Genomic DNA, 19,963 nt, shown 5'->3' with positions numbered 1-19,963 from the left:
ACAACTGAGCCTTCAGGCCAGAGTTCTGGGTTAAACATCTCCGCAACTTCATTGCACTCAGCACACACTTTAAACGAGCTATATCTGCTGCTTGCAGTGTCAATACGGTGACAGTTAACATCACGGCCGAGTTGTTCAGTTAGATATTCGGACAGTGTCTCAGCATCAAGGTCTGGCGAGAATTGCCAGATCTGTTTGAACTTTCCTCAAACAGATACCGTTTGATGAAAGTTATGCCTTCAGGCTACAATAAAGAATCCGTCTTATGGTGTGTGATTAAGGGAAGACAGAGTACACTTCCCCTAAGATATACAGCGGGGGATCGACTGTTTCATTTTAATGATTTTTCAAATTTCCAGCTGACTTTAAGATGCCTTTGCTTTTGTTCTGATAAAAAGCTCTGTTCAGACATGGTGGCAAGCTTCTTGTTAAGGGACAGCTATTACATGTGTCATTGTATAACGCCTTGACACAGCCTATTACTGTCATATTGTCCCACACACTATCACCAATCATTCTCAAGAGCCCCCTGCAAGTCCCGCTCTGACCCTAAATAAAGCCCTCTTTTACCTCTTTCATTTGGTTGTTGGCTATATTGCTCCACAGCCCTGACAGTAAGGAGCGGGCTGGGACTGGCAGACAAAATGGGATGGCTAACTAATAACTAGCTCCTCTACAAACACAAGCTGTGCAGCATGAGGGAATGCATCCTGAACCACGAGGGTTTACACTGTGGGAATGGGCTGAGGATTACAGATGGTGGCCTGTCAGACGAGACGCAGCAGGTGAGAGGGGCCAACAAAGTTGTGAGCGCTAGGGCCGCATCAGGAAGACCTTTTGAGGTTAATTGTTCCCAAGAGAAGCAATAAACTGCCAAATTATTTTTGTCCCAACCACAACAGCCAACTAATTATCAGCTACTACAATCTACCACCAAAACATAGAGACACTTTGGACAGCCAATTAACTATTAAAAGAAAATTAAAGCTTGACAGACTTTATAACTTTCTGATTAAACAGCCTAATGGGCAAAAGCACAATTCCCTTTAATACAGCAGTACAGTGGGATAATCTGCCCACAAATCTGAAACAGAGAATTTCCCAGAGCCAGTGGCGGCGCCAGGGTATGGCTGGGGTAGGCTACAGCCATACCAAGAAATGGCTTAGCCCCACCTTAGCCCCACCATGAAAAGTGATGTTAAAGTAAGCAAATTAAATTAAATAATAAGCAAAATGCTAAATGTTGAGAACACGGATTGCGAAAATATACGGTTCGTGTCCACAACACACAAACTGATCCTGCTGTAACAACAAGTGCACGTTACTGATGCAATATGGTTGAGACCATTCGGGGTTATGCTAGAAGAGGGGTGCAAGGAATAGTCTAAGTAATAGGGGAGTTTTATACACTAAAGGTGTGGAAATTCTCTGGCGTTATAATATCAGCACGGCCGCGGTCAGATCAAAATACCTCTGAATGCAATTTGAATAGACCTACAGCCAATCAGAGCAACGAAACGTTGGGTCTGCGTCATGCATTACTGATTAAGATTAGTCGGAACCGCCATTCAGTATCCCCATTGGATCTTCAACGTGTGCTACCATACGTCACGTTCACAGAACACAAATGTGCCGTTTTATTTCATACAGTTCCATTTTGATTGAGACAGGGAAATAATCTAAACCTCACGCGTGGCGTTTCACTGTCAAGGGGAGCGTGTATGTAATTGCATTGCAAATACTGACTTGAGCCCCACCACTGTATGGGTTAGCCCTACCATAGATTACTCAACAAAAATACCCTGGCGTCGCCACTGCCCAGAGCACTTTTGAAGTGGTATTAAATAAATTGTTATAAAGGACCATGTAGCGTATTCATTTTCTATCTTAAACGTTTTTTTGTCTTTGATTAGGATGAGAAGAGCATATTGATGTAGCTACCCTGCTATTTATATGTATATGTTGACTGTTTTGTCTGCACTTGCTTTCTTGTTGCTTTTGTCTTGTTTTGTGCAAGAGAATCCCAATAGAAATAAGCCGTTTTTCCATCTTTGATTGTTAAAATAATGTTATGATTACAGTGCAATTGTATGTGTTTTGTTAATTGCCAAATACATACAATAATCATCATTACATTTGCGTCAAAAAATCCGCAAAGCAGCTCTGTGTGAATCAGTTTTTTGTGCATTAGCGTAGATAAGATAACCACCTGAACAGGAGATGTATAACGTGAGGTGGGGGGGAGTTAAGAAGGAGTGCACTTGTCCTAGAAATGCTCTATGTCAGTTTAAAAATACTTTGAATGCACACTTCTGAACAGTTTGGCACGTTTACCAGCAGAGGCTGCAGCCGGAAAATCACGACATTTACCGGGAGACTTTAAATACACAGTAACACCGCACACATGGAATGACATCATTCCCATCTTTGCTGCTAAAAACAGTCCACTGGTCCACACAGTAAGTTGTTGTGCTCTTTCTTAACTCGGCCTCCCAGATGCTGACCCTCAGAGGACGACAAAGACCCATGTCTGAAAATAGTTGGCCTAGATGAGGGGAGCTCGAGGCCACGAAACACATGCAGAAGTTGCAGTATGTTGTGTTCTGTCTTTATATAATCCAATTAGAGTTAAATGATAATCAGAGAGTGGCGAGGATTAGAGGCGGCTGCAGCCGTACCCCGGTGGCGGATCAGCAGCACCTGTGAATGACTCACTCCTCGGAAGCGATTGCCTCCCTCTGAGAGCAGCATTCAGCCACATACTGTAGTGAAGCAATTTAGGATCATTACCGGCATACATTAAACTATATCAGACCACTTAGAATGAGGATTGGGGATGAGGATTTACATATTAAAGACTGATCATATTCACTGTATAATAACACCTCTGCATGAGCATGGCTCGGCGTGCCAAAGACTTTTTCCATATTCTCTAGCTATAAGATGTTCTGCGCTACTCATGTGTCTCAAAATGGAAGCTTGAGGTGTTTTCATAGCCGTGTTTGTGTGTTTTATGTTCCCAGCTCTTACCTCTGTCAGTGTCGTAAAGGTAGACAAACTTCTCCCACTTGTAATGGTTCAGCAGACTGAGAACAGCCCCTCGCAAACCGGGTCTCATCTGGATGACAAACTGCACGTCTGCGTCGATGGGGAAGCTGGGAGTAATAAAGGAGGTGTGCAGCGCCCCGCAGAAGGAAGTCAACGTGTTCATGGACTTCCTGTCGTAGAAGCCCAGGATGGCGTAGACTCCGCGGGAGAACTGGGAGCAGACTGGGAACAGGGACAAAGAGTAGGTTAAGGTCAGGGACACAGTCCAAACCGTCATTTATGATCAGCTATGCCTTCAGTCAGGAGGGGGAGACCAACAGCACAAACTGACCCCTCAAACAAAGCTACGGTCAAAATGTCACAACATATTGAAAGTGAAATCAGCTGAGTCCACTGATGGTAGGGGGAAAAACTTGAATGCAAGGTGGAGATGTGGGAGTATCCATAATGGCATTAATCTTCAGAATGAAGCAGCGGCGATCTGAATACATTTGTGCCATGTGGGAAGTCTGCTCCCCATGGCCATGCTCTGATGCCCACTGCCCTTCACTTCTCCTTGGTCTAAATGCAACTGCTTGGGTAATCAACTAGAAATAATGGGGGCATTGGCCACAGCTCTTAATGGACAAATACCCTGAAACATGAGCATGCAAATGTGCAGGCGCTGGGCTGTGCTGCAGTATAAAAGATTTATAACAAGCCCTATCTGCTGCCATCTGCGGGCCCATGGAAATGAGCTCTGTGAAACCGCCATAAACGAACTAGACACTTCGTCTTACGTCTTAGGTGGTAACTATTTTATTTTATTTGTACATAATAAATGCTATTATTAACGGCAGGCAGGATATGACCCTTGCCTTAATGGTAGTAATAACTGAAGCAAATGTTGGTCAAAGCAGTACAGCCGCTCTGATGGTCCTTATTTCTCCTCATTAGAACACAATCTAATGTTTAATGCTCATTATTTAAAATCTAAGTTTGATTACGATGATATAATGTTTTGAGGATATATAGGTTGGAAACCATGCTGGAACATACTGTATGAATTTCTGATAAATGTTATGCTTAAAAGATTACTGATTTTGAATTTCACTCAACAATGTAAGATTCATGGTCAAATCGTGTTCAAATTGATGAAGCAGAACCAAACTAAACTTCCTTTTTATTCAAATTGTAGGCAAACCGTGGGCCCTCATTACCCACAATGCAATACAATCCATTTACAGTTTGCCTTGATATTCAGGTGTGTTATTTTATAAGGTGAGGATGAGGAGCAGACTTCAGAGGGCTGGTTAAATCACTTCTTCCTAACTCCACACCTACAGATCGTTGTAATTGTTGTTGGTAAAGAAATTATTAAATCACATAAGGCTTTATCATCCAATTATTGAGTCAATTCACATTCTGATAGTGAGCTGATTTTTTATTGGACATTTGCTAAATTGAAGTATTTGGTATTTATGGGTTTATCACTACTTGAAATAATAATTCCAAAGATTTTCATTTGTTAAGTTACTACTACCCATCGCCCATGAGCTAACACAATCACTAATGAACAGCTGTGATTTCTCCATGTGATCAGTTTGGGTTCAGGTGGTTTATAGCTTTCTTCAGTCATCTTTCATTCTTTTACTTGACTATTACTCCATCCCTCCATTCTAACAGCCTTCTACTCAGCACACAGATCAGACCTGCTGGTGTAACTACTAAACAAGCAGAGGCATCCACAGAAATAAAACCTGCACCTGCTTGGTGTGAAAGATGATGCTGTTATGGAGGCCATGCCTGCACCAGTGTTTTTTTCCCTGACAGACAGTTTTGTAAGCTTCTTTTTAAGGACTCAATAGCCCTTTCATAAACAGTTAAATAGGTCTACTCCTTCTAGACAGAAAAAGTGGATGATCTTATCAGTTTCTGATTCAGCAGGCTTCAAGGTATAGCTCTCTCAGTGGATAACATTATTCAACAACACGAATCCTCCTCAAATGATAGATTCACACATTTCTTCTGCAATATTATGCTTGTGTTATCCCAAAAGAATAGCGGGCAAAAACACTCCTTCAGGTCATCTAATATGTATCCAATCTATTATCTAGATTGGAAGTATAGCTCAAGGTTAAACAAGTTGACAGCCTGTTCTGCTAGAGGATTAATTAAATCATATATTTGGGCTCATGAAGCAGTAAACACTAGTCAACATCAGTACATTCCCCTGGTCATGGTCAGCAATGAAGATACGCATAATTTATTTTATTACAGAGGGGAAGAGCAGCTATGTTTTTCCACTGAGGGCTCTGAGTATTTCTGTTCAGAATACTAACGCGCCTTATACTGTATGCATGATTAATATCCAACTTGAAAAATCGACCTCTCTTTATTTTCCAAACACTTCCATCTGATTTCTTCAATCATCTAACAACACATCACTGCTGTTTCAACTGTTCTCCCTCATCTATTTGTTCTTCTTCATCTCTTGCCAGCTACTCAAACTTAGTATATACAGCAGCTCCTGTCTTATGAATTCCCTTAACTTGGGGCTTTGCAGCTTTGAGGGTCTCTCCTGCAGACAGCTGCAGAATCTTCTTTTAAATCTATCATAAAACTCGCTGATGTAGGGGTGAACCTGTGGTGTATGTGCACAGCAGAGCCGAGCCTACAAAGGACATTCGTAAAGCTCCATTGCTGAGAGGGAAGGAGAGCTGCTGTCCTTGAACTTGCATGTAAGAAGGTGATTATAATAAAAAATAATAAAGGAGGACACACACTGACATGGGGAGGTGAGTTGTCTTGGACTGAGTCACTGGTGAGAGCCTTGGGGTGTGGACAAGGTAAGGACAAGGACTTTTTTTGTGACAATTACAAATAACCAGTTTCTTCGTGTGCTGCTGCCTGGTGGGAAGTTGTTTTTCCGCTGCTGTCTGAGAGCAGTGCCTGCAGCAATACTAAAGGGGGCAAGAGCAGCAGGACTTACTGAGGACGTGTTGGTCTCAGCCACATGGGAATACCTGTCCTCCTGTCCCAGGGTCACAAGGAGGCACAGGACAAAACACAACATGCCTCTGCTGTGCCAGAATTACCAACCTATAAAAGATTAGCTAGAAACTAGAAACACTGACTATATTCACCAACTATAGAAGGAGCTCTGCCTTTGAGCATGAACACCATTCAAATCCATTCAAAGCTGTACACAAAAAATCCTCATATACACTTTAGATGTGTTATGTAAAGCCTCTTGAATGCCCTTGAGCTCAAAAACATTTGAATGACTTTTGCATTCCAACATATAAAAGCATGAATCACTGAACAGACTAAGACGCACAGCCATACGAGCGGCTTCGTGATCGTGAGGAGGCTGGACATTGGGGCTTTGAGCAAAATGCTAAAACTAGCATGCTAACATGACTAAATCACAAATACAGTGCTAACGATTGGATGTGAAGCAGGTGTATGATGAGCCTGATCTTAGTTAGGCATGTTAGCATGTTAAAGTTGGCTCTTTAGCACCAAAAAAATAAAACCAAAGTATAAGACAAATTGAAAATGTGACCTTCTGATGGCGCACACGATATAAAGTCAGAGGGTAGCCAAAGTTATTAGTATTAATCGTGAGGGGGACATGAGTTTGAATGGCACATTAGACAATAGTTGTTCAGTGTTTTGCCTAAAGCCAAACATGTCAATCATGGAGATAAAGGAAAAAGTCAGGGATCAACAAAGTCTTTAGAATAATTCAGGAAGCATTCATGTTTGGTCAAAATTGCATGTCAACCAATCAAGAAGTAGTTGAGATATTTCAGTCTGGTTCAAAGTGTTCGACCAACAAACAATCATGATGATTGAAAGACACTGATTTAATTTGAACCTCAGAGAGGTGAAGAGTTTTAGAGGAAAAAGCTAACAAACCTACAACCTAGCAAATGTAGATGTAAATTAGCCCTTCCATACCAGAACGAAGTAGAGACAACACACTGCAGCACAGGTTTAAGTCTCTTTGTAAAGCTAATACACAGACAGTCTCATTTTAGTACTGATGCCTCTATTTTACCTACATAAGCAAACTAGACCATTAGTGAGAACATTGGCTATTTTCTGCCTCAAAGTTGAGCAGTGAGTAGTATGTTAGGGAAGTTTACAGTATATTTGATGTTGTATTTTTTGGTCATGGCTGAAACTGGGCAAGAATCAGAAAAAATCTAATAAAGCTAAAAAGGACTGTGCGAAAGGTGAAAGCATTCAAAACCGTGTTGGTCTTCTTCCTACTAGACTGGCATGTAATATGTTTATTTTATTTGTGAAATATTGTTTCATACTATAAATGTATTAGTTTAGTTTATTTATTTTTTTCGAGCGTGTAAAACTAAAGAAAATACAAATGAAACAAAAGGTGATACAGACATGATACAGTAATATACAAATGAATGCAATAACAAAACAAAACATTTAATTAATAATTGAATAATCTGTAGTATCTTTGTCTGATATCAATAAACAACAAAGCTTTAGCTAATAACAAGTCCGAGAAGGGGTCGGAAGAAGTTTACACTTATTTAATCCGACCCCTTCTCCCTTTTTTTTTTACATCTTAATATATGTTAACATACAATATAAATGTATACTTATAATCTTGAATAATTTATTTAATCATTCATATAATATATACAGGCAAGTTAGGAGAATGGGCTCTATATATTTATATATATGTACATATGTATACACAAATTCATTCAAATTACAATGTCAAAGTCATACCGTCATGTTTAATTTATGTCCTGTCACACTGCGTCTTCCATCAGGTTTCATGTAAACCATTAACCCCTGATGTCTCATGTGTTATGTAACCTCCGCAGGATTTACAACTGTATAAATAACTAAGGACTATAAATCAAGGTGATCCATTTTTCCTTCACGACACAAAGATTGTCTCTACCCTAAGCCAGTTCACTACTACTTTCTGCTTATTCCTGCAAAAACCAACAATATCGCCATAGGGTATTAATAGGTGTAGGGAAAATGTTGAGTCAAAAGGAACCAAAAAGTAATCAAGATCTCTTTCCACTTATGTTTTAAATAAGATTTTAAAATGAGACAGCTTTACTAGGCTGGTCCGAGGATGCCGACAAATCTAGGAAATGTGCTGACTGAGAGACACTCAGCAGATTCTGTGTTTGCCCGTCGTCTGAGTGATGATTTGCTGGGTCAGAACACACAGCAATACCTCTCCTGTTATTCCAGGTAACACGCCTCATATTCTTTCTGCCAGCAACTATTAAGTGTGTCAGCTGGACAGGAAGTGCAGGGATGTTGTGGGAATATCTCAGGACCCTGTTTGTGTACGACCACACAGTGGGGCGCAGGTGTTGCCAAACGTTATCACAGCTGTCTACTGAGGTTTCCATCAGAATTTAGATTCACTAATTCAAAAAAATTCTGTTTCTGCTTCACGAGAGGAACGGAGGGGGTCTACATCTCCCAGCATGCACTTGGCAATACAAAAGGTTGGATAAACACATGAAATAAAACACTTTTGTTATTTTATTTATTGGAAACTAAATATATTCTGTAGATTAGTCCTGATCTGCATGCTGAGATTGTGAAAGGCAAACCCATTCAACTTTAATTTTGTATTGCTTGTAATACAGGAAAACCTAAATAATGTATAACCATCGTAAGTATAGTTTATGTTTTTATTCACTTAATGTCAAATTCTAAGCATTTCTGTCCTGTGCCAATCCAGAAAATCCTCCAATAACTTCCACATGAATCCATTAGAGTGTTTGACCTTTAAGAAAGCGGTAAATCAAAAGATTTGTTCCATTACATTTGGAGATTTTACTCGGGGAGAGAATATGTAAGTTATGATGTAGGACAAACCTTAACGTCCTTTTCTCATTTCCATGTTTAAGTCAAAACAAATAGTATAATTCATTACAATGCAATCTAAAGCATAACTCTAGAGTGAAATTAACTGTGAAATGGATATTCAGTTGCATTCATTGTGGTAGGTAAACACATACATTTGAGCTGTGTTTACCAATTTTACCATTTCAGCTTTGGCAGGCCATCAGTTAGCACTTATCCCAAAATACAGCTAACACTGAAGCGAATAACGCAATATTGAAAGCAGTTGAAGCATGAGGAAAGACTAAGAGATAACCAAACTCATTAACATGGCTAATAAAAACTAGATAATTATTACATTATGCATTAAATGAGCTTTTGAGTAGAGCTTCTTCACAGCATCTCATTTAGTTGGCACTTAATTCTACTGAAAGGCTTGTTTAGACACGCTTGTATAATTTCCCCATAAAATCAAAGTAAATGTTTGCTGTAAAATGAAAATCTGACTTAAAGCAAAGTGCACCAGGGTTTAAATGATCTCTGTGTTATGACATTCAAGCGTTCACATTTGAATCCGCATTACGGCCTGCATTGTTGTGCAATTCATCCCAGTTGACCAACCGCAGAGAAAGCAGAGGGCATAAAGGGACTGAAGCTTGAGAAGGTGTTTCTCCTCAGGCAGTGCAGCTACATGTTGGCAGGAATTCCCTCTTCTCTACAGATTACAGCTTTGTAGAAGCGCACATTTTCCAGCGGGTTACCCCCAGCAGATACTCATTATACGCAAAGAGCGGGGCAAATCTGTTGGATTAGCCCTAATCTGAGAAATAGGACTGGATTCAGCCCACATGCTAAAAGAATACGAAATGTACAGCAGAGATACACAGACACGGCCTGTGGCTACTGGAGTCTTGTATTGGAAGAATAAACTTTAATATTTCACTGCACGTAGGGAAATAAGAGCTCTGCTAACACTACACCTACACATGCTTTGCATATACTGAAAAAAACCTCATCCAAGGACCACAATCACAGGAGACAGAGGAATACAACACACTCTATTTCAAAATGTGGTATTGCTGCAATGCTGCAGAAGACACTGGGACATGAAAAATACATCAAGAAAAGGAGAAGTGGAAAATCCTATGACTCTGTATGCACAGTAGTTTCAATTAACTATTCAAAACAGCAACATTCTTCATCTAATCCATGAAATTCATTGATTTTAATGGATTACAATGAATTATAGAACAAAACTCTCAACCTTTTCACAATTCATTAACTCTAATCATGTGGTGTTCATTCTTGTAGGATAACACGACATAAATGTGTCACTATGGACATAAAATATTATTAAATATGAATATTAGTATCTCGGGGTCTTGTTCTCGAGTGAGGGAACAATGGAGCGTGAGATGGGCCGGAGAATCGGAGCAGCGGGAGCGGTACTGCAGTCGCTTTACCGCACCGTTGTGACGAAAAGGGAGCTGAGCCAGAAGGCAAAGCTCTCTGTCTACCGGGCCATTTTCGTTCCTACCCTCACCTATGGTCATGAAGGATGGGTCATGACCGAAAGAACGAGATCGCGGATACAAGCGGCCGAGATGGGTTTTCTCCGCAGGGTGGCTGGTGTCTCCCTTAAGCCCTTGTCACACTGTCCCGAAATTGACACCCGATGGACACACGAATATGGAATTGTGAATTTCGCACGAAGATGGCCCCGAACCACACACGAAGGCAACATTTACATTACATTTAAGACATACAACTGCAATGAAAGTACCAAAACAATTATGTTACAGTACTATGATACTGTACTGATATCTTCAGACTTTGTTCTTTACTTTATCCGTCGTTATATGTAGAAAATATTACGTTTTCTCCGTAATGTTGTTTCCATAACAACAACAACTTCCTGTCAACTGTCCTTCAAAATAATATATTATATCCTTTTTAGTTTCACAGAACACAAATTGGGTTATTTACATAATATATTTACATGATTTTGTTGTGCAATAAAACAACACGATGGACATACGATAAAGCAAATGTTCAAATTCGGCTGTGATCGTAGCAACATCGGGCCATTCGTGAGGGCATCTTAAGCCTTCGTATGACCGCCGGTGGAGTTTCTCAGGCTCCGGCAGCAACTTCGTGAGCGGTGGCAAAATCTTTGGCATGCCAAAAAATTGCCGAAGGACCTTGCGAAGGTTCATTTTCGTGTTGAATTCGTGTGTCAATGTTGCCCTTCGTAAGGCCATCGTGAGGGCATCTTGTTATCATCGGTGCCATCGGGCATTCGCCCCGATCAGAGTGAGGGCGAATGCCCGATGATAACACGAAGATGACACGATTTGACAAGATGCCCTCACGAGTGCCTTACGAAGTTGCCGCTCACGAAGTTGCTGCCGGAGCCTGAGAAACTCCACCGGCGGTCATTCGATGGCTTAGATGCCCTCACGAATGGCCCGATGTTGCTACGATCACAGCCGAATTTGAACATTTCCTTTATCGTGTGTCCATCGGGTGTCAATTTCGGGACAGTGTGACAGGGGCTTTAGGGATAAGGTGAGAAGTTCGGTCATCAGGGAGGGACTCGGAGTTGAGCCGCTCCTCCTTCGCGTCGAAAGGAGCCAGTTGAGGTGGTTCGGGCACCTAGTTAGGATGCCACCTGGGCGCCTCCCTAGGGAGGTGTTCCAGGCACGTCCAGCTGGGAAGAGACCAAGGGGTAGACCTAGGACCAGGTGGAGGGATTATATCTCTTCGCTGGCCTGGGAGCGCCTTGGGATCCCCCAGTCAGAGCTGGTTGATGTCGCCAGGGAAAAGAAAGTTTGGGGCTCTCTGCTGGAACTGCTACCCCCGTGACCCGACCACGGATAAGCGGGAGAAGATGGATGGATGGATGGATGGATGAATATTAAATGATTGAGATTTTAATTGTTTCTTTTTCATCTAAATTCAAATTCACTGAAGCACTTGATTTTGCTTTTTTGCATTCAACAGCTGAGCTCGTACAATGTATCAAAACCAACGAAAACAGCGCCTTCTAAATTATTCACTGCCCCAATGGCTTTTTTTGGTTTTCTCTTATTCTTTTTAGTTAACAACTTTTTGTCCTTGCATGATCTCAGGTAACATTTAGTGAATAGCAGCAGAACTATCAGCGGCAGCCTGCCTGAAGGACGTTGTGTAAGACTGCAACACAGCGCTGCAGCATCACTGTAGCTTGTCAGTAGTCATCACCGTCGCTGCGTTATGGCGCTGACATGTACGCACATGCTGAGGCACAGGATGAAAGACTAACCGCACACAGCTCTAGCAGATTGCCCCCAGACCCTTTTTCATAATATTCGGCCCTTTTACATTACATTAACTCGAGGTTAAGCAGATATGAGAGAACAATGCTATCAGTTTTTTCTGTAAGCTTTCTTGTCTTCAGCTAACTGATATTTTAAATTCTCAGTTGTAGTTGTGACCATTTCCTTGGCATCGGTACAAATAAAGCTATTGCATTTATGCTGCACGTTGACCCATGAGTGTTAGGATGCCCTACAGCAATACACCCTATACGCTCTTATTAAACTAAGGGTCAAACAATGTGTTCATGTCAGCGAAAGTATCAGTTAGTAAACGTCATTGCCTGCAAGGGTAATGTTGGTTAAGTTAGATACAATTATTTTTAAAAGACGTTTTTATCATGCTTCCCAATGAGGACGCCATGACAAATCTGAGGATGAGTGCTTATCAACTTGGGGCGGGTCATACGAACTGACAGGACTCTGGCTGCAGTAGCAGGAAGATATATTTATCTGAGCGCCGTGAGATAAAATGACATGCTTTTGGGTAAGTCTCGTTCTGTTCAAGGGCTCACATATTGAAAGGATCCATTCGGGTATTCAAGCGACACACAAAAATCCAAGATGTCTGGTTGTCCAAATATCGAGATAGGGAATATGTTTTTCACATTTAGGCTTTGCACTGTTTTTGCTTCCCTTGCGACATCACTGACTGATGCTGGTGAATAAAATACAAATGGTTTGGAAAATAATGTAATGGGTGTGTCCTCTGTACACATTTATTTCTGTGGTCAGAGTGTGAACTAAACTATCATGCAGAGCGCTCTCCCTCGGGCCAAACACTTAGACAACCTTGTCTCTGTTGCTCATGCATCATTCATGACTTGTCGGTTTAAATGAGTTCTCAGAGTTATGATGGATTTAAGGTTGTTATGGTCTGTTTGGTTATGGTCCAGCACGTTTGTTTTACTACAGTGACTACAGCAACATTTGTGTAAAGCATTGCCTAATTGACATTTACTTTAGGACATTACAATATTTCAAATGCTCTAATGATCTAACAAAAAACAAAAAATCCTCTGATGTGCTTTTTTGTTGTTTCCAGAAACCTTGAAAGCTTCTGAACTGTTTGAGTTGTTCTTCCAAATCGTACTAATTAAGGCTAGACACTACAAACAAAACATAGCTAATGCTCAACTCTGAAAATGTATCTGAATGTTCTTCTTTCAGAAAAGTGGAAAGAAAACATCTCAAATACAGATCTGTATATTTCTCCTACATCTACTAGTTAGGTTTAGGGTTAGCATTAACTTTTGCATGATTTGCCTATTTATGATGAAATATCATATTTTATAGTTTAAATCCTTTTCAACTGTAGTGTCCACCATTAGGAATCCCTTATATCATGTAATTTTACCAGAAATAATCCCATTTCTCTGTTATTTTAAGAGTTGCTGTCAGGCAGATGTCATTACCTTTAGACCGGAGCAAGTCAGCTGTTTTTCCCTGTTTTCAGTCTTAATGCTTGCTAAGCTTTATTTAGCATACATAAATGAGAATTAAATCAATATTCTCATCTACAGTGACTCTTGGCACAAAGCCAATATGCTTGTTTCACAAAATGTATATTAAATTCTCTAAATAATCTTGGCCTATTGAATATTACACCATTAGAGTTAATCCCTCATCCAGAGCCATCTATGAGTAATATGACTTTCACACCAAGGGAAGGTGATCCTTTGTTTCTAAAAGCACATCTTATATGTTGTTTGAATGACACATTAAAAATGTTAATGTGCCGATGTACAGTATGCTGCTTCTTCTGTAGTCCCTGTCTGCACTATGCAGATAACAAAACATATTATGATGGATTCAAGCAAACCTTTTTACTTAATTTGCATACAACTGTCCTTATTTGGACACAGCTCATGATTCAATGTGTTCACCACTGTCTTAATAATACAAAAGAAGAAGAGGAGGAGGAGGAGGAGATCTGGCTACGTAAACGGGTCTATGCTGCATCAGTAGGACTGTCCGTTGCCTACACAGTGAAGTGCTCTAACATTAGCCTCTGTCTGAGCAGCATCACACTGGTGAGTGAGTCACAACAGAGGGAGGATAGGTGGCTATAATAAACACGTTAATAAGAAACACACTGTCATAATGAGATTGGTAAAAAAGGTTCAGTAAAAGGTTCATTTTTGGAAAGAAAATGCTCTGAGCAGATTCATGCTTCCTCTTTAGACAAGTTAAGAGGATAGTCTTTAAAAGTGCATGATGTGGCTTTAAAAAAGAAATGTTTACGTTGCTTGACAACTTCTGATGTAACTACATTAAAGACAGTATAAGAAGTGAATGTATTTACGGTGACATATCAATTGTTGCATGGACAACAGTTTTGAACCTCACATTTTGCTCTTTGGTTTCTGGATGTTCCCATGTATTGGTCGCCAGAGGTGATTCAAGAGAGAGGAGCAATGTACTACCAATGCAGAAAAATACATTTTAGGCAAATAAACTGTAAATAAATGTCCATGAACTGAAAATTCACAGTGAAAGAAAACACCTAACTGGACAATCACATGGTCAAACCGCCCTAAAGCATAAGCTGCCCTAACGCTTATTGCACAGAAATACTCAAATGACCAAATAACACTGAAAAACTTGAACAAACTGATCAACCTCAATTTCTATTCAGTTTGAGGCCGAAATTCCAACGACCACCACAGGCCGATAAGAATCTGCATCAATAGGACAATAATTTACAAAAGGAACTTCATGCTGTATTAAAGAAGACTTGTTACTAGTGATTTAGAAGATGGGTCAACTTCTCATTGACTTCTTTTTGGAACCAGTGGTCCTTCTGGCTATTTAAAATAAATCAGATTTAGGGCACATCCATCACTTTTCAGATCTGGACAAGCATTTTATGTGAATGTAAATTAGTCTGATAATTAAATGTACATTGAGTAACTGCTTTGAAATGAAGATGTGAATGATCTGTTCCCGCTGTCTGCCCCGGCGCCGAATCCAAACATGATGAACCCAGATGAACTTGTTGTGACTCCTCCCTTATTGCCCAGCCAGGCACACAACTCTGTCTCCGCTCTCTCTTCCTGCCCTGACCTCAGTCTAAATTAATATAACCTTTCCATTTGTGCATTTATGCACACAATCTGTCCAGGCCCGGGGCAAGGTGTCACATCAATACTTCCTGCAGCTTCACTCCAGCTAGACACAGATTGGTGAGATAATAAACACAGCAGCACAGGGAAGTTCTCTTGGTCAGAATCAATTCAATCAAGTTGCAATGATTGGAAATAGTTTGCCGCAATATTTCATTGGGAACAGGTTTGTTTGTTTTTAACGTTCTAAGCTGCTATGTAAGCATCAAAGTGACGATTCAGCATCTCTGGCCAAGGGGAAGTTGGAGAACAGCCATATATTAGAAGAGAGGGACTGGGATAGAGAAAATGAAAGCATGGTGAGAATTGATTTTTCCATACTGGAGAACAAACTGGACACACACAAAACACACACACACACACACACACACACACACACACACACACACACACACACACACACTGTACTATAGCCTCACCTATTGATCCACACTGCCAATAGTCATTTGCCATCAGGGATTTGTAACAATCATTATAAACTGACCCGGCTGGAGGACAGCGGCGTTTTCCTGCTTTATTCCATTCAGGATCCGCACAACAAACACAACAAATCAGCTCGGGCAAGAAATAAATACTCTCATCTTTTCAAATTATTATTAGATTAATTGGTTCGACACAGAAGTGGAAGTTTTGTAGACAATCCCGAAGATAACAAGCAATACGCAGACTTAAAATCGCAGCCACTTGCTAATCTAATCAGAATGAACAATGTGAGCTGAAGGAAAGCACAGCAATGACTAACTGTCTATCTTGTCAGAATAGAAATGTGTCAAATCATAATCATCACATCCATTTGTTACATCAACACCTGACAGGGAAGCAGGGCATTATGCAATCCAGACTACTAAAATAAGAATGATGGAGCTTGGTGCTCAACCCATGTCTTAGTCACAAGCTGGCCAGGTTGCTATTCATAATGAGCGGCTCGCTGGTCTTTTTCAACAGGGAAGCATCTAGCTTATCTTGCTTATATTAATCCTCCTGATTATGCAGTTTGTATTCATTCCTTTAAGAAAAAAAATGTTAAGCTTCTTTCCAAAACAATGGATTTACTCCAGGTTTACTCAAAGAGACAAAGAATCCCGGTTATGTTCTGAATCTTTAAAGTGCACAATCAAAATCAGACAGTAATTGCTTTAATAATTCAAAAGGCCTCTATTTTAACTGTTTAACTGATTAATACATAATTACATTGATTATAATAAGCACAGACTAATTTAAAATAAAAATGTGTTTGAGATACAGTATTTGGAGGGCGTATATTTTAAAGGATGTAATATGTTTTCACAGATAGATCTATGCAATGCACACTGATATTGACTTTTGCCCCTACACCCAGTGTACTAAAATCAAAATAATGTTAAATCCAATAATGCAGTATTTATGAGCATGCATGTGAACATAGCTGGAAATAATATTCTTTGGGCTATTATGCCTAATCATTTTCATTTGTCAGGTGATTCATTCCAAAATAATTATTCAAATATACTGGAAATTTGTAAATATGGTTATCGAGATACAAAACAAACTACCTAATATCAGAATATTAGATTGTATCCATAACGCCCAGCTCTATTCCATACGATGACTTCTTGGAAGTTGTGATAACAATAAATATAATAACTAAGAAGCATTATCCTATAATATCAATGCATATCCAAAGACAAAGTATGGGTAAAGTTGACTGGAGGGGAAACAGCTCAAAGACACTGTCACAGGAAATGTGTTCCTGGATGACTGATCTTACATAATGTCTTACTTTTGGCCTTTTTTAAATAAAAAACAGCTCCAAATAGAAGATGTTGTTTCTTACACCTCATCTTGAAAGGCCAAGCATGTCATATTCATCTCTTCCTCAGTGACAACTGCTGAAGTGCCCTTGAGCTAAGCACTGACCCCACAGCCACCCCGCTGTAATCACTCAGCACAGCCGTCATTGCAAGGCTGTGGTCGAACTGCGTCAAGGTGTGAGCGCCTAAACCTGCATCTCTCTGCAAATGTCCCCAAGGCTGCTCCCCAACAACTACATCACCTCAACAGCATTTTGGCTTTTTCATCAGAGCCAGGCCCTTGATGTACAAGGCGCAATACTGTTCAATTTTCCTATCTTCTCTGCCCTTTTTCTCACCTTAATAGGTTACACAGCAGTCTCTACGGCAGCTGACAGAGTTAGGAGAGCCGCAGCTGATCCGTAAGCGAAAAAGTGCGGAGTGCAGTTGGTGGGAAGAAGGATAACAAATTAATTCTCCAGGCAGAGCTCGGTGCCCTACATGGCAGAGAAGTGACTGGTAGACCAATTATGAAGCCATCTCACACTCCACAGCCCTTCCTATCGAATCCATCACGTTTGTAGAGATGACTACATGGATTACAGCATGTTACAGTTGATGCAGTAGGCTATTTATACATCCAAAGCTGTGGTAGGAAGAATTTACTCCACTGTGCTGCTAGGTTAACCTTTTGTGATAATTTAAATCATTATCAAAAAGTTGATTTGGACCCAGATAACCTTAATTTGCTTCAAATCTGCAATATACTTTAATTATGGCGATAAATGACGTTTAGGAAGGCTATTTTTACCTTTCAAATATTCGTCAAAAGCTTTATTATCAAGCTGCAAATGTGAAGCTTACTTTGAGGTTATTTAAGTTATAATTATTTTTTTAATCTAACAATTTGCATGATGGAGCCATAGCTACCAGCACAGTACACTTTGTGATTGGCAACCATTATCTGAAGTCACAGCCAGATCCTACAACAACCAGTGTGTTTGTTTTTCCCCACAGTAACCTAAAGTGCTGCTCATCAGCATCTCTGGAATTATTGAATTAATCAGTTTACAAAGTCACCGTGTTTGGCCAATTACAGGCCATCATGCTCCATCAGCCAGCTGGTGAGTTTGGATGGCATGCATGACTGAGGAGTTTGTGCATTAGAGCTAGGCGCTTGGCAGGTGTCTGATATATTTTGTTTTTACAAAGCAATGCATTTTATTCCAACACCATTATTTCAGCTCATAAAAATCTGTGTAATTGTTCTACAGGCATGCCAATAATACACGCATCACCGTGTGTGTGTGTGTGTGTGTGTGTGTGTGTGTGTGTGTGTGTGTGTGTGTGTGTGTGTGTGTGTGTGTGTGTGTGTGTGTGTGTGTGTGTGTGTGTGTGTGTGTGTGTGTGTGTGTGTGTGTGTGTGTGTGTGTGTGTGTGTGTGTGTATCATTACTTCCTGGTACAATTTGAAAAATAGAAATTACATCATCAAAACATTCTCATCAACCAGTTAATAAATAGACAGTGCAACTACTCACAGGCGTGTGTGACAGAGAAGCTGTTGGAGGACTCCAGGTTGTCAACATTGTAAATGAGGTTGAAGGGTTTCTCCGTCGCATTTTGGTTGGTGTTATACAGCTGGACAGCGAACCTGAAGGCGCTGTGCTCCTGCACTGTGGAGCGCATGAACAGTCCACCTATACAGGAAAGAACATGTCACACAGAACAGCTCTTATTCATTCCCAAAACATACTTTTTACTCATGACCAGGCTTATTTATAGTGCCGCACAATTACGCGGTCAAAGGCAGATGAATGATGGGTTACATTTAAGAAAAGAAGGCAAGAAATGGTGTGACCACTCACTAAAAAATGCACTGCAGATACTGAGACGATTTCACAATTTGGCTCAACTCTATTTTTACCAAAGCGCCTACAAACCGCGCAGTATCAAACAACCTTCCGCCTGAATGAGAAGTGCACTTGGTAATGGCTTACGCAAATAACAACTGTCCTCTTCAGACAAAGACGGTACTCAGGAGAATCCCATTGAACTTACCAATGCTGATTTGGTTCGGAAACCCTGCCAGCGAGTCCCCCCCAAAATACAAAAAGACAAGCAGTGTCGCTATGGTGCGATGCCACATTTTTCTCCGATAAGTGAAATGAACTCCTGGTACTGATGTGGCAGAAGGAGAGCAGGCAGCACCATGTACACGGGCTGGTACGCAAAGAAATCCACAAGATGCGGCGGACGGGTCTCTCTCTCACTCACCCACGTTGAATGTGTGCCAGCGCAACTGCAGCACCAGCCTATGCTGCTGCTGCTGCTGCTGCTGCTGCTGCTGGGAAAAAACCTATAAAGCCACTGTTTTATCTCAAAGATGGTGGTGGCGGAGGAGAGAAAAAAATTGGATCTTCTCACTGTGGATAAGGACAACTGAAATGGGCCAGAGAGAGAGAAAGATGGAGAGGGAGTGCGCGGGAGGGAAGGAGCGAGAGAGAAAGAGAGAAGAGGGAGGGAGGGGAAGAGAGAGGGGGGGGGGCGTTTATCAAACTTGGTCTGACGTTGAATTATAATAAGAGCAGCCTCCCGTCTTCCTCCTCACGTCACTGCAGAGTTGGTGCGCGAGGCGATGTAGCCTCTGCTGGGGTTTTGGTGTGCGTGGCGCAAAGGCAGAGCAGCACACACCAGCATCTTAGTATGGACCAATAGTAGACTGCTGACTTGGGAGTGTGCAATTAGTTTCTTTATGTCTATCCATCTAACTATCTATCTATTTGTTCTCCGATTAGTATTTTCTTCTTCCCTCTCATGCAGCAGTC

The 19,963-nt window shown here is 40.8% G+C and overlaps 1 protein-coding gene across 2 annotated transcripts in view; it reads right to left on the bottom strand.

Moving 5' to 3' along the window:
- gria3a (glutamate receptor, ionotropic, AMPA 3a) overlaps window positions 1-19,637 on the bottom strand; it is a 90,402-nt gene extending 70,765 nt beyond the window's left edge. For both annotated transcript variants that reach the window (XM_034204237.1, XM_034204238.1), the window contains exons 1-3: window positions 19,197-19,637; window positions 18,677-18,835; window positions 3,031-3,270 (exon numbers count right to left, since the gene is read on the bottom strand). In XM_034204237.1, coding sequence (XP_034060128.1) covers window positions 3,031-3,270; window positions 18,677-18,835; window positions 19,197-19,284 — 487 coding nt within the window. In that variant the 5' untranslated portion in view covers window positions 19,285-19,637. The remainder of the gene's footprint in view (window positions 1-3,030; window positions 3,271-18,676; window positions 18,836-19,196) is intronic.
- Window positions 19,638-19,963: the final 326 nt, after the last annotated feature.

Source organism: Gymnodraco acuticeps, unplaced genomic scaffold, assembly GCF_902827175.1.
Source record: "Gymnodraco acuticeps unplaced genomic scaffold, fGymAcu1.1, whole genome shotgun sequence".
NCBI lineage: Eukaryota > Metazoa > Chordata > Actinopteri > Perciformes > Bathydraconidae > Gymnodraco > Gymnodraco acuticeps.
This window is presented reverse-complemented; position numbering and strand designations above follow the sequence as displayed.